Here is a 13,843-nt window from a genome sequence, read left to right as displayed (position 1 = left end):
GGTGTTGCTGTAGTATTATTACTAGTACTACTGTGGTTGTTGCTGCAGTATTGTTACTATTATTATTGTGGTTGTTGCTGCATCGGTGTTATTGTTACTTCAACTGCTATTGTTTTTGCAGTGGTGTTATTATAATTGTTGTCGTGATTGCACTGCTAGTACGTCATGAGTAAAAGAATCTCTTCTCCTTTCTTGCTGCATTTGCATGGCAAACGCATGTGTGCTACACATCCTTTTAATTGGAAGGCTTCATGTCCGTGTATGTCACAATAGAGGCAATAGCACCAGCAGGAGCATGACCAGCAACAGCATGACCCGCAGCAGGAGCAGCAGCATAACCAGCAGCATGACCAGCAGCATAACCAGCAGCATGACCAGCAGCATAACCAGCAGCATGACCAGCAGCAGGAGCAGGAGCATGAGCCGCAGCAGCGGCACCCAGCATGAGCAGCATGAGCAGCAGCAGTAGTAGCAGGAGTAGCAACAGCACAACACAACAGCAACAAGAGGAGTTCCAGAGACATACATGAAGAGTAGCGACTACAATAATATTAGCGACAGTAGCAAGAGGACCTCGCACACGAACAACAACAAGGGCGACTTAAAAACACGAGCAGAAGCAACAACAGTAGCTACAGTAATACGATTTCAGCAGCAGCAAAAACAAGGAGAAGAAAAAGGAGGACGAGAGAAATGCAACAGAAGAGGAGCATAAGTCATATCCCACTGACAACCACGAGTTTCTCCACCGCTGCCTTCCAACGCAGAAATCGAAGAAAGAGCTTCATTTTATTTGTCTAGAGGAGGCGAACGACATGAAAACCAGCAGCCCTTTTGTGTGCTAATTGCTATATATATATACATACGTAGTACCACATATATATGTGTATACATACATACATATATATGTGTGTATATATAGATATGTGGTACCACATATATATATATATACATACATACATATATACATATATACATGTGTATATATGTAGTACTACATATATACATATATATATATATATATATATATATATATACATACGTACATACATATATATATATATATATTGTATATATACATATGTAATACTATATATATATATATACATACGTAGTACCATATATATATATATATATACATACATACATATATGTATATATGTACGTGTGTAGTACCACATACATATATATATATATATATATGCAACTGATAGAGAGAATATATATGTATGTATGCTAGTAGTATATCATGGACTTTAAATTATACATATATATAACTAATATATGATACAAATATGGAGAATATATATATATATATATATATATATATATATATGTGTATGAGTGCTGTTAATATATATATGGTAAATGGTAAATAGATAATATGTATATATATGTGCTACTGATTTACGTGATGATATTGTGTGTTTTTTATGTTGCAGTAATTGGCACCAGTACCCACGTCTACCAGGGATACAGCGTGATGATACTTCTTCTTCTTTGCTGTTGGAGCAGCAAAAGCAGCAGCAGCAGTTGAAGCCCTCACAGCAGCTGGCGCAGCAGCAAGAATCCTCATCGTTGTATTCAAGGCAGACATTCCAGTCGCAGTCGAAGAAGCAACGTGGTGCAAAACGCAAACAGCAGCACCCTAGTGGAACGCAGCAGCAGCAGCAACAGCAACAGCAACAGCAGCAGCCGAAGAAGAAGCGTCTCCAGCAGCACATGCTTTTGGGAGGTATAACGGAGCACCAGCAGCAGCAGCAGGAGGAGGAGGACGAACAGCGGGGGCAGCAACAGCAGCTACAGGAGCAGGAAGGGCAAGAGCCAGAGAAAAAGTCGATACAACAACAGCAACAACTGCTGCAGCAGCAGCCCCAACCGCACGAGCAGCAGCAGCAGCAGGAGGAGGAGGAGGAGGCGCACCAACAACACGATCAGATACAGCAACAGCAAACGCAGCGGCCACAGACGCAGGAGCAGCAGCAGGAGCAGCAACACGACTATCAGCAGCGACACGGTGGACTCGTGTCAGACTGCTACGCAGCAACAGAAAGGCATGTTGTCGTCAGCGTTGACAACGACTCCACACAAAAAGTTGGAGGAGCTTCCTTTCCATCTGTTAGTAGTATTATCACTACTACCACTGCTGGTAGTAGTAGTAGTAGTGCTACTACTACTACTACTCTTGCTGGTAGTAGTGCTAAAACTACTACTACTACTACTGCTGGTAGTACTGCTGATACTACTACTCTTGCTGGTATTACGGCTACTACTACTACTACTAGTATTACTGCTGGTAGTAGTTCTACTACTGCTACTGCTGATAGTAGTAGTAGTACGACTACCACTACTATAACTACTGCTAGTACCACTGCTGCTGCTGCTACTGCAGATGAAGTTATAGCAGTAGATAATAGAAGGACGGCAGACGCACGAGCCGTAGCAATGCAAAGAGAAGTCGAACATGTTTCTATGGAAGCAGGTGCACCACCGACCACCGCAGCAGCAGCAGACGCACACGTACCAGGGCGTCTGTCTATTAGTATTGATACCGATAGCGACACACATTCGAGGGTGTCTACGTCCGCTGAAACAACAAGTACGTCAACTGCAACGGCGATACGGTCGCTCACGTGTGATATGCAGGTGCAGCAAAGATACCACCAGCAGCAGCAACAGCAACAACAGCAGCAACAGCAACAGCAGCAGCAACAGCAGCAGCAACAGCAGCAGCAACAGCAGCAGCAGCAGCAGCAACAGCAGCAGCAACAGCAGCAGCAGCACCAGCAACAGCAGCAGCAGGAACCGCACACACGGTCAAGTTTTCTTTTGCTTGGTGACAATGAAGCTGATAAGAATGTCTCTGCTGTCTCTTTCTCTTCCTCGAATTCCTGTATATCTTGTTTGCATACATCTATCGCTGCTACACATACACCTGCTGCTGCCGATGGACAACCTCCAGAGACATCGGAGAGCGTTGCAGCAGAGCCACTCGCTGCACTTCGTCCCATTTCTATTTGTGATGCTGCATCTGCTGCGAAGAAGCCTCACCTAGTAGAATCCCCTCCTCTCAATGTAGACAGTCATTGTGCTACTTCTCCATCAGCAGCACGGGTAGCAGGTGCTGCAGCAGCAGCAGCCTTGGAAGCAGCAGCAGTAGCAGCAGCTGATGCTGCTGATATTGTGAATGCTGCTGTTGTTCTCTCCCCTGCTGCCGCTGAAATGCACTCCAAGGGGGCGCCTGATATTGAGGAAGGAGGTACATCAGTACCAACACGCGACAGTGCATGCAAGGCCGTTATTAGTAATATTAGCACACAAAATGAAGAGAGCAATAGTGGACCAGATGATATTTCTATGAAGGAGAACACACAAAGTGGAAAGCCGTTAAAGCGACGGAGCAGTATGATGAGTAGCAGCAGTGGCAGCTGGGAATGCAGCCATATTACCAACAACGGCGATAGCTCTCCTGGCGCCAGCAACAACAACAACAATAGTAACAGCAAGAGCACCACCAACAGCAGCAGCAGTACCAGCAGCTGTATTGCGTGCTGGATGAAGAGTAGAAGTAGTAATAGTAGTAGTACAGAGAGCCGCAATATATTAGGTGACTCCCGGCAGAAGGGCTACGATATGAATAGTAACTGGACTGAAAACAGCAGCACTCCAGCAGAAGACTGTAGATATCACAAAGTTGTGGTGGTGGAGCCTAATATCAAAACTACCGGGACGAATATCACACAATGCAGCAGCAATAGCACCATTGGTAGCACTACGAAAAGCAGCAGTAGTGGTGGTGGGAGTGCCGACATAAAGAGCCGCAGCAGCAGCACCAGCAGCAGCGCCTGCAACAGCTCCAGCAGCAGCGCCAGCAGCAGTGATAGCTTCATACAGAGCAGCCGTGGCAATTTTGTGACTGACAGCAATAGTTTTAATGAGATACTGATGGAAGAAAAGCTTTCCGAAGCCAGCAGTAGTATTCGGAGAGAAGGCAGCAAAAAAGATGATGATCAAAGGATGACAGAGAGCAACACAGACGACGGATGCCGTGTTGTAATGAGAGAGAGCAACACAGACGAGGGAAGCCTTGGTGTAATAAGAGAGAGCAACACAGCCAATGGTTTTTGTTCCAGTTGCTTGGTACTAAGAGAGAGCAACACTAGCGGCAGTCAAAAGCATCCACGTGATGGCTGTTATAGCTGGAGTAATGAACAAGGGTTGTGTGGTGAGCATTCTATACATGCAGAGAAATCAAAAGCAAAGCGTCCTTCTGGAGGGACGCTCGGTGAAGGGGCACTGTGTGGTAATGCTGCTTTCGATTCTCGTACGTGCTCACACTCTTCAGTAACAATACCGCTTTCCTCAGTAGTATGTACGGTGCACGACGCAGCAGCTGCTGCTGAACCTGCAGAAGAAGAGAAGCCTAACAGCAGTCTTGAGGCACGCGGACAGTCCGCAGGAGAAGTAGACAGTTTACAGTGTATTACCATAACAGCAGAGTCATTATGTTGCACTAATGAGAGAGCAGCGGCCATCGAAGATACTACAGCAGCAACCGGAGCAGCAGCAACAACAACAACAGCAGCAACAGCAACACCAGCAACAGCAACGCCAGCAACAGCAACACCAGCAGCAGAAGCAACAGCAACAGCAGCGGCAGAAGCAACAGCAACAGCAGTGGCAGAAGCAACAGCAGCAGCAGAAGCAACAGCAACAGCAGAAGCAACAGCAACACCAGCAGCAGAGACAACAGCAACACCAGCAGCAGAGACAACAGCAACACCAGCAGCAGAGACAACAGCAACACCAGCAGCAGAGGCAACAGCAACACCAGCAGCAGAGGTAACAGCAACACCAGCAGCAGAGGCAACAGCACCAGCAGCCACAGCACCAGCAGCAACAGCACCAGCAGCAGGAACTGGTGTAAACATATCACCAACACTGTCAGCAGCAGCAGTAGAAGCAGGAGAAGGCGAAGGAGGAGGCGAAGAAGAAGGAGGGGTAAAGTCTTCAAATAGTGTAGGAGTGGTTAAAATAGAAAACGCATACAAGTCACTCAAAGCAACAACAACAGCAGCTACAGTAATAACAATTCCAGCAACTGCAGCCACAGCAACGGATCTTGAAAGGAGAGGGAGCAAGAAAAACGCACTAGCAGCACGAGCAGCAGCAACAGCAGGACCCGCAACAGCAGGAAGAGAAGCAAATGAAGAAAGGAAAATAGACACATGTGCTTATAATGACCGATGTATATATAGCAAGGAGCGTAATACTCAAGGTAGCGTTCCACTGTTCTTGCAGCATGTGATGGCCTATCGCAAGAAAATATCTTCAAATTTACCCATCGATCATATATGCATCAGGAAGAAATAGACCACTGATTCATATATGTACATATTCATAGATATATATATGTATATGTGCAAATACATATATATATATATATGTTTATACGAAAGGAACCAGTCGCCAATGTACGTATATATATATATATATATATATATGTATATATGTATATATATGTATATATATATATATATATATATGAAAGACGAATACCAGCGGCGTAGTGTTAGCGGCAGGCGCTGCCAAGAAAATAACGGCAGTGTATTACTTCAAGCCACACAAGGCGGAAATCACACGCGTTTGTTTTGGTAGCATGTAATTACACAGACCACAGCTGTGAGACATGGAAAAACCGAAATATACACTCAAAGACGTCCCTCCGAATACTTCGTACATACTGTGTGGCCCCATACCGCATACATACATTCATACATAAATACATACATACAGACACCCACGGAATGCGTGAGATATACACGGTAGCATTCGTCTAATATTACTTCGTACATACAGTGTGACCCCCACGCCGCATACATATATTCCTATCATAGATACATACAGACATACATATATATGCATATACATACATAGACACACCATCAGTGCCTTTAATTCTTTGAGTAAGATATACTGAGGTGTTCTTGCAGATCCCTCCTTACTGATATTCCCTCATCACACACACATACACGTATACATACAGAGGCATGATGGGCCAACAGCAACAACAAGTGTTGCATGCAGCCCCTACGTTTTTAAGACTCTACACGACAGTCAGTTCCCATTTTATGTGATAGAAAGCGACCTGACAACACTTATGCGCGTCTGTACGTATATATTTGAGCATATATATATATATATATACTAGTATGTATGTATTCATGTATGTATGTATGCATGTATACATGTATGTATGCATATGTGTGTGTGTGTGTGTGAATGAATGAGTGGATGTACGCATGTATGTTAGAGTGCATGTGCCGTTTGTTGGAGTTGTTGTCGTTGCACCTTCACGATGAGGACTCTACTAATTGAGGCTGAGGGGGGGGTGGGCTAACAGCCTTGCGCTTTTCGTGGAACGAAGGTAGCGTAGACGCACGCTGCAAATGCTGTTGCCTGTTGCCCAGGCATAGTCTCCACTGCTGCTACTATAATACAAAGTGAAGATGCATACACAGTGCTGGTGATACGCATGGTGGTGAAGATTTGGCGCCGGAAACAAACGCATAAGGGAGGAAGGCGAGCTCTGGACAGACACACGCAAGAAAGGGCGAGAGCCGTCCTATACACATACACATACACACACACACAGAGACATACAAATACACACAGACATACAAATATACACACACACACACAATAGAGGGCGCGCATTGTAGACACAAGCACACATAGTAGAGGACGCTCGGTGTTTACCCACACATACACACACACACACTCACATACTCACATGTAGTAGTAGTAGTAGTAGAGGGCGCCAGCTGTGTACAAATAGGCACACGTAGTAGCAGAGGGCGTTCGCTGTCTACATATATATAATAAATACTTGACGCGTACAATCTCTATTCAGATATATGAGCATTCATACTTATATATCCACATATATGTAGATTTATACTAAACGTGTTCGGCGACTCGTGTAATTTTCTAGACATTCTACACACACACACACACACACACACACACCACACACACACCCATACATCATAATGCGTATAATTACCTTTACGAATGTATAAATATATATATTACTACTAACGTAGTAGAGGGCACTCGCTGTAGACGCATGCAGAGAAACAGCTCGTGGGGTGGCGATACAAACATAGCCACGAATAGTGGAGGGGCAGCGCAGGAGACAGACACTGGTAGTGGAGTAGGGCGCCGGCGCCCTATCTGCAACTTAAAACAAATCTTCTTTGGTTGGCTGCCAGGTCGACAACAACAGAAAAGGAATTTTGAAAACACTCGGGGTCTCGTTTTGGTGGCTAGAAAATCATTTTTGTCGTTGACTGTAATAGAAATCTCTCACTCTTTCGAATAACAGTCACGTTTCCTTCTGGGTCAACTCCCTATTGAAAGAGAAGAAGGGTAGCCCTTCAACAAGAATAATATATTCAACGCAACAATAACTGCAGCGGAGTCCCACGTCATATATATATATATATATGCATATATATATATATACATATCTCTGGGGCAGGCTGCAGTATTAGCGTGGCCGGAGTTCGGACTCCGCGCTGTTGCACGCAGTAATAAACAGACGCAAAAGTGTCTGTATGTGTGTGCGCAAACACACACACACACACACACACATATATATCGTGTTGGCTACACCGCCTCTCTCACTACCCCACCGCGTTGTTCATATGGAAAGTGGCAGAAGAGTGTGTATGTAAGACCACACTCACACTCACACCCACACAGAGGGATCGCGCTTTTGCTACCTCGCCGCGTTTTTGAGATCAGAGTATATAGTAGAAGCAGAAGGATGTGCATGTATGCCTCAGACACACACACACATATATATCGCGGCTGCTGCCCCACCGCAGTGTTCCGATAAGCAGCGGCAGAAGAGTGTGCATGTACGCAAACACACGCACACACACACACAGAGATAGCGCATTGGCCACCCCGCCGCGTTGTTCAGATAAGTAGAGGAACATGTCTGTGTATGTGTGCGGTATGTGTGCGCACAACATATATATATATATATATATATATATAGCAGAAGCACAGGTGTGTCTATGTGTGCATGTATATATATACATACAGCAGAAGCACACGTGTGTCTATGTATATATATATATATATATGTAGCAGAAGCACAGGTGCGTGTATTTGTGCGCATATATATATATATATCATGTTTGCTGACCCGTCGCAGTATCCACATCGAATATACACCCCATTGTAGTCCCTCTCTCTTCTTCAACGCTGCAAGTGTGTGTCTTGCCACCAGACATCACTCCACTGCTGAGGGAGGTCTGTCTTTACGTATGTACACGTGCAACAGCTCCCACGATAAATGTCCGTAACAGCGATGTGTCGGTTGGAACAGCGAAGAAGAAAAAATCACACAAATAACGTGAGGAGAAACGAAAATAGTGAAGAAAGAGATGAATTGGCTTCGAGCCTATAAAAAAAAGCTACAACAATGATTTTCTCTTTTTGAGAGAGAAACAATGTATATATATATGTATATACATATACACATGTATATATAAATTTATTTATGGGAGAAAAAAGAAACAACACCATAGAAACGCTTCACGTGAGACGAGAGCGCATAATGCAGAGAAGGGTGTGTCGTATGCCCTGCTCTAGGGGACCTACTAAAACTAAGAAGTACCTAACACAACAAAAAGAAGACGCTCTCGTGAACAGCACGCGCTTCACGACAACAAGCTTCTATGGCTGACTTACTTTTGATGATGCTTTCAGAGGCACTACGCGTTCCCTTGAAATTTGGGTTCTCTTACAACACGCTCTTCATAATAGCAGGCTTTCGTCAGAAACACGCTTTCGTATACAGTACGCTCTCCCTCAAAAAATTCGCTTTCCTCAACAGCACGCTCTTTTTGAAAGCACGCTTTCGTAAACACTGTGCTTTCCTTTACAACACGGTTTCGTGGAACTACGCTTTCCCTAACATCACGCTTCCTTCAACAGCACGCTCTCGTAAACAGAATGCTTTTCCCATTGACACGCGCTTCTCAACAAGACGCCTTCCCCACCAATGCGCTCTCTACAGCGACTCGCTATCGCTAGGGGTGATGGGGGTGGGGGTGAGCACGTGGGTTGCTTGTGCTGCACCGCGACTCTGATAATCTGAAGACACACGGAGTACTCAAATAAACCTCGACAGGGATATTTTACCGGTCAAGGCTTCTCTCGAAACATATTATGGAGCCTCTCTCGTCGGAAAAGCGAGACCGAGTGGCCTGATGCTGATCAGGTCTACTATTACAACTACTCTAGCGATGTTTATTCATATTAATTGTGAACTCGTTTCGAAAATGCTTGCTGATATATCGCGAGCAAAAGGCCTTCGAACACGTATGCGTCAAGACCCACATCGCTTCATTCTCTCTGTGTGTATACCTATTTATATATATATATATTGCTGTGTGGAGTAATACGAAAGATGTATGTAGGGGAGAGGTAATAAAAAACGTTGAGAGTTTTGCGACGTGAGTAATTGCTACACGAAGATGCGCCCTGTTGTATCTGTAAAGCCACGGATTTATGTTCAAGGAGCACCTCACGTGTATATCTGCGGGCACTTACTACATACTGGGAATATTTCGATTCAAAGGTATATGGTGGCTCAAGAGTCGGTGAAGATTCGCTCAGTAACGCAGTAAGCAGGTATCATACCGCCCTACCAGTATGATTACTACTACTATCACGAAACCACAACACAATACGCCACTATTACGGGAGATGTACGCCACTTCTACTACTGGTAATAGTACTACACTACAAAACGCTACTTCTAGGGAAGATGTACGCCACTACTGGTACCCGCTCCTGCTACGACTATTAGTGCTACACTACAGTATGTCAGTATTACGGGAGACGTCCGCCACTACTAATACTGCTACTGCTACTACTAATGGTGCTACACTGCACTACGCCAGTATTACGGGCTATTACTTAATGTTTATATATATTACCCAAACTACGTCACCACTACGCCGGGAGAGTACCCGATGTTTTTACATATGTAAGTAGAACTACGCCAGTACTACGTTAGCAGCTCAGCGGTTGCCTACACATATTCTGCGACCCACGCTACTACTACTACTACTTTAAGGACTACTACTACTAGTAGTAGTACACCACGGAACGCCAGAACTACCGGATATTATTACGTAGTCTTTATACTTATTTCAATACCTACGTATATGCGGGAGACGCTACTAGGGGGGAAAACGTGACTTTTACATGTATCTAAACCAACGGGACTACTACGTCAGAAGATTACCAGATGTCTGCTTATATCTAGATGTATGTGTATGCGAGAGACGCTATACGCTTCGTGACTTTGTATATGTGTGCCATCTCCCAAAATGGCCGGACGTCCCCCGACATGCAGTCCTAGAAACAGTCTCTACGGCGAAAGAGCTAGCTAGTAGCTTTCTGCTGTTGTGTTGGTGTATAAGCATGCTTCACTACTATACCAATCTAGCTGCTTACATAGCAACACTCTCCAGTACACGCGCAACTATGCTTGAGCAGGTGGAGATCTTACAGCCTGACGTGTATATACTATCCCACTCGACTTCGCAGAGGTATACCTGCTCATACACGTATACAATATAGCTAAGCACACCGAACGATAGAACCTCGTTACGTCCCTTAACTCTTGTTCACAGTAGAGAATTGTAAAAGCACAGCACTTCTTTCAGCATTGCGCATGATTCGACCGTAAAATACGAACCTCGTTACGGTCCCTTAACTCTTGTTCACAGTAGAGAATTGTAAAAGCACAGCACTTCTTTCAGCATTGCGCATGATTCGACCGTAAAATACGAAGATTCGTTTCTTTTTATACCGTTGCGTACCGCAGTATTTTGTGTACGAGCTTACTGCTCAGCACACAGTGGATAGTAGTAGAAGCTTGTTCCTGCGCCCACCCTTGCTTAGTACAGTAAAGAGTAGTTGTAGTAGCAGTAGTGGGAGCTCATCACTTTGTACATTTGTGGACATATCCTATCTTATCATATATATGTATATGTATTTTTTGAATTAGTGCGCTATATATGTTACGTATAACATATATATGTATATGAAATTTTGAATTAGTGCTGTAGTGTGAAAACATATACTTATGTTTGCATGTGTATCTTGAATACTGGTCAGCGTATATACCTTGACGTACTAGTTATACATTTCTATAGTGCCCTTACGAGAAATCGGGCTTACGAGCATGAAGGACTACTATCATTGAAGAATGTAGAACGTGTACATTTGGAGATGACAATTTCAAGCAGTGCTTGACTATCTCTAGTGATAAAACGAATAAACGGCTGGCGGGACCCTCTGCATGTGCTGGGGTGCAGCGCTGTTTCTCTGTCACGACGAATGAACTTGCAGAGCACTACGTATATGCCGTAATAAAGTGAACAGCCGCCCGCTAGCCACTTCCGCCCGGCGTTCATTTCCTGTATAGTATATACCTATACATATATATGTATGTATATATATATGTATCTGCAAGTGTACCGCATGTCAAAGATAAATAGTATACATGCAGTTTCGACATACATCGAATATAGATGTGTGCAGGTGTCCAGCGTACCGAATATGAACTATGCGTGCAAGTGTCTAGCATTTAAAATACATAGCATGCGTGCAAGTGCCCCAGCACACCCGGTAGTGCTGACACTGTTACCTTTACACATAGATCTGTGAAGATTTTTTTTCGTTCATGTTTTCGAGAGGATACAGGTTCCTTCACCCCTAGTGCGGATGACGAAGAAGGGATGATGAGGGTCCAAGTTGCACTCTCTGCGTTTTTATGTGCTCTCGGCCGGAATTTTTCCCCCCCACAAATATGAAATAGGATACCTAAAAAATTCATCCTGCAACTTCTAAAAGCAAATTGAAATAAAGGACAGCCTAAACATATACACACATATGTATGTATAGACATATTAATACGTATTAGGTTCGATATTGCATCAGAGAACGTACAAAAAACGATCATCTCCGACCTTGGAAAAGTTGAACTTCCCATACGCTGGACCACTGATGAATAGCGATACATAAATATATAGTGAGAGAGTGTGTAAGGTCTCCAGTAGTTTATTACTACGAAGATCTCTTACACATGGTCGTTATTGATATGTAGCGTTGCACAATGTATTCATAATAAATCATGCTATTAGCAAGTGGCGTAGTACGAACTTCTTCGTGGACCGTATTATGACTCATTAGCAGCCTGAAAGACGATGTACGTACACTAGTATACCATGAAGTAATAGTGTGTCACGAGATTTGTTATATATATATAGGTATATGTGGTAGTCTTACGAAAGTCGGTCGCATATACCTTTATATGACCCTGTTACAAAGAGCATATATATATATATATATATATATATGTATATATATCTATATGTATATATATACATTATATATATAAATGAACGTGTTACGAAGATCAAATGATATATATGTATGTCATCATTTAAGAGTGCGGTACAAAGGTCGTAAACTAGATACTTACGTAGCAGTTCAATACGTGTAGCTTAAAATCCATCCTTTTGATTAGCAGCATCAGACGAAGCATGTGGAGTACACAGACATTTCCACTCCAAGTGTGTGTTCCCCTGTGTGGGTGTGTGTGTGTGTCTATGTATGTGTGTGTGTACCTGTGTGTACGTGTATGTATGTATGTGTGTGTTTATCACTCTCTCTCGAATTTCTCTCTCTTAGTTTCCCTTTCACTCTGAACATAGATCTCTTCGTTCCGCGGGTAAGAGGAAACCAGAAAATAGAGAAAAACCGAGTTTTTTTGAAGTACACGAAGGAACTCAGCGCACCCATGCCGCTGCGCTCTCCCTGGTACCCAAAAAAAAGTGTCGCCTTGCAACTTCGTTCTTACAGTTGCTGCTGCTGTTGCAGCAGCTTCGAAGACGTGTGTACTGGCCTGAGAAGCATACCGGAAGCAGCGGAAGGTTTGTGTCAGTATTACTATTCCTATTATTATCATCTCCAATTCACTGGATTGGAGAGTTGTTAGTGTACAACCCTCATTACCCCTTGCTCTATGAGAAGGGATGTACGGGCAGCAGACAAGGCGCCCTCCACGTCTATATATAGCAGGGTGGTATCAGTGATTTGTTGTACACAACCGTATCACCTGTTTTTTTTCAAAAAGAAATCAACAGGAAGCTGCTCCCGACGCCAAGGAAAGGCTCTGCCTGAATATACATATATGTATCCGTTTGTTTTTCAAAAAACAGGTAGACGATTGCTGCTTCAACTGTCCACACATTTATACTTACTTACTCTTACTGCACTACGGTTTCGCGTAAGCATCCAAGTGGTTGGAAGTCATGTGGTATACACTGCACAACGACACGGAGATGACAGAATGAAAAAGGAAACACCAGGGGCTCTTCTCACCAAATCACCAGCGTACATATATATATATATATATATATATATGTTCACGTAGACGCATATATATATGTTTATATATACATTTATATAGCGGGAAAACTCTGGCTCAGAGAATACCCAGCAATTGTTTCCTTCTTCTTTTTCTCATGTTTTTCACTCTTCAAGGCTGACGCGCTGCGTCATGGACAGTTTACAGCTCCCCCTGACAGACCCCTTCTACACCTTCTGCTCACATGCCATTGGGTACGTACATACATGCACTACAATTCTTCTGTTGAAGCGTTGTCGTCTCTGTATGTATTAGAAGTACGGGTAGTAGTACGATTAGTGGCAATAGAAGTAGTAATAGTAGAATAGTAGCAAATTT

The 13,843-nt window shown here is 43.6% G+C and overlaps 1 protein-coding gene across 1 annotated transcript; it reads left to right on the top strand.

The window, feature by feature from the left end:
• The first annotated feature begins 295 nt into the window (after positions 1–295).
• On the top strand, positions 296–3,118 carry LOC131478858 (ras-interacting protein RIP3-like). Its single transcript, XM_058659420.1, has 4 exons — positions 296–465; positions 1,443–1,817; positions 2,070–2,646; positions 3,080–3,118. The coding sequence occupies exons 1-4, from the start codon at positions 296–298 to the stop codon at positions 3,116–3,118; spliced, it is 1,161 nt and encodes a 386-aa protein (XP_058515403.1).
• Positions 3,119–13,843: the final 10,725 nt, after the last annotated feature.

The sequence above is a fragment of the Ochotona princeps genome, unplaced genomic scaffold (assembly GCF_030435755.1).
Source record: "Ochotona princeps isolate mOchPri1 unplaced genomic scaffold, mOchPri1.hap1 HAP1_SCAFFOLD_4646, whole genome shotgun sequence".
NCBI classification, from domain to species: domain Eukaryota; kingdom Metazoa; phylum Chordata; class Mammalia; order Lagomorpha; family Ochotonidae; genus Ochotona; species Ochotona princeps.
This window is presented reverse-complemented; position numbering and strand designations above follow the sequence as displayed.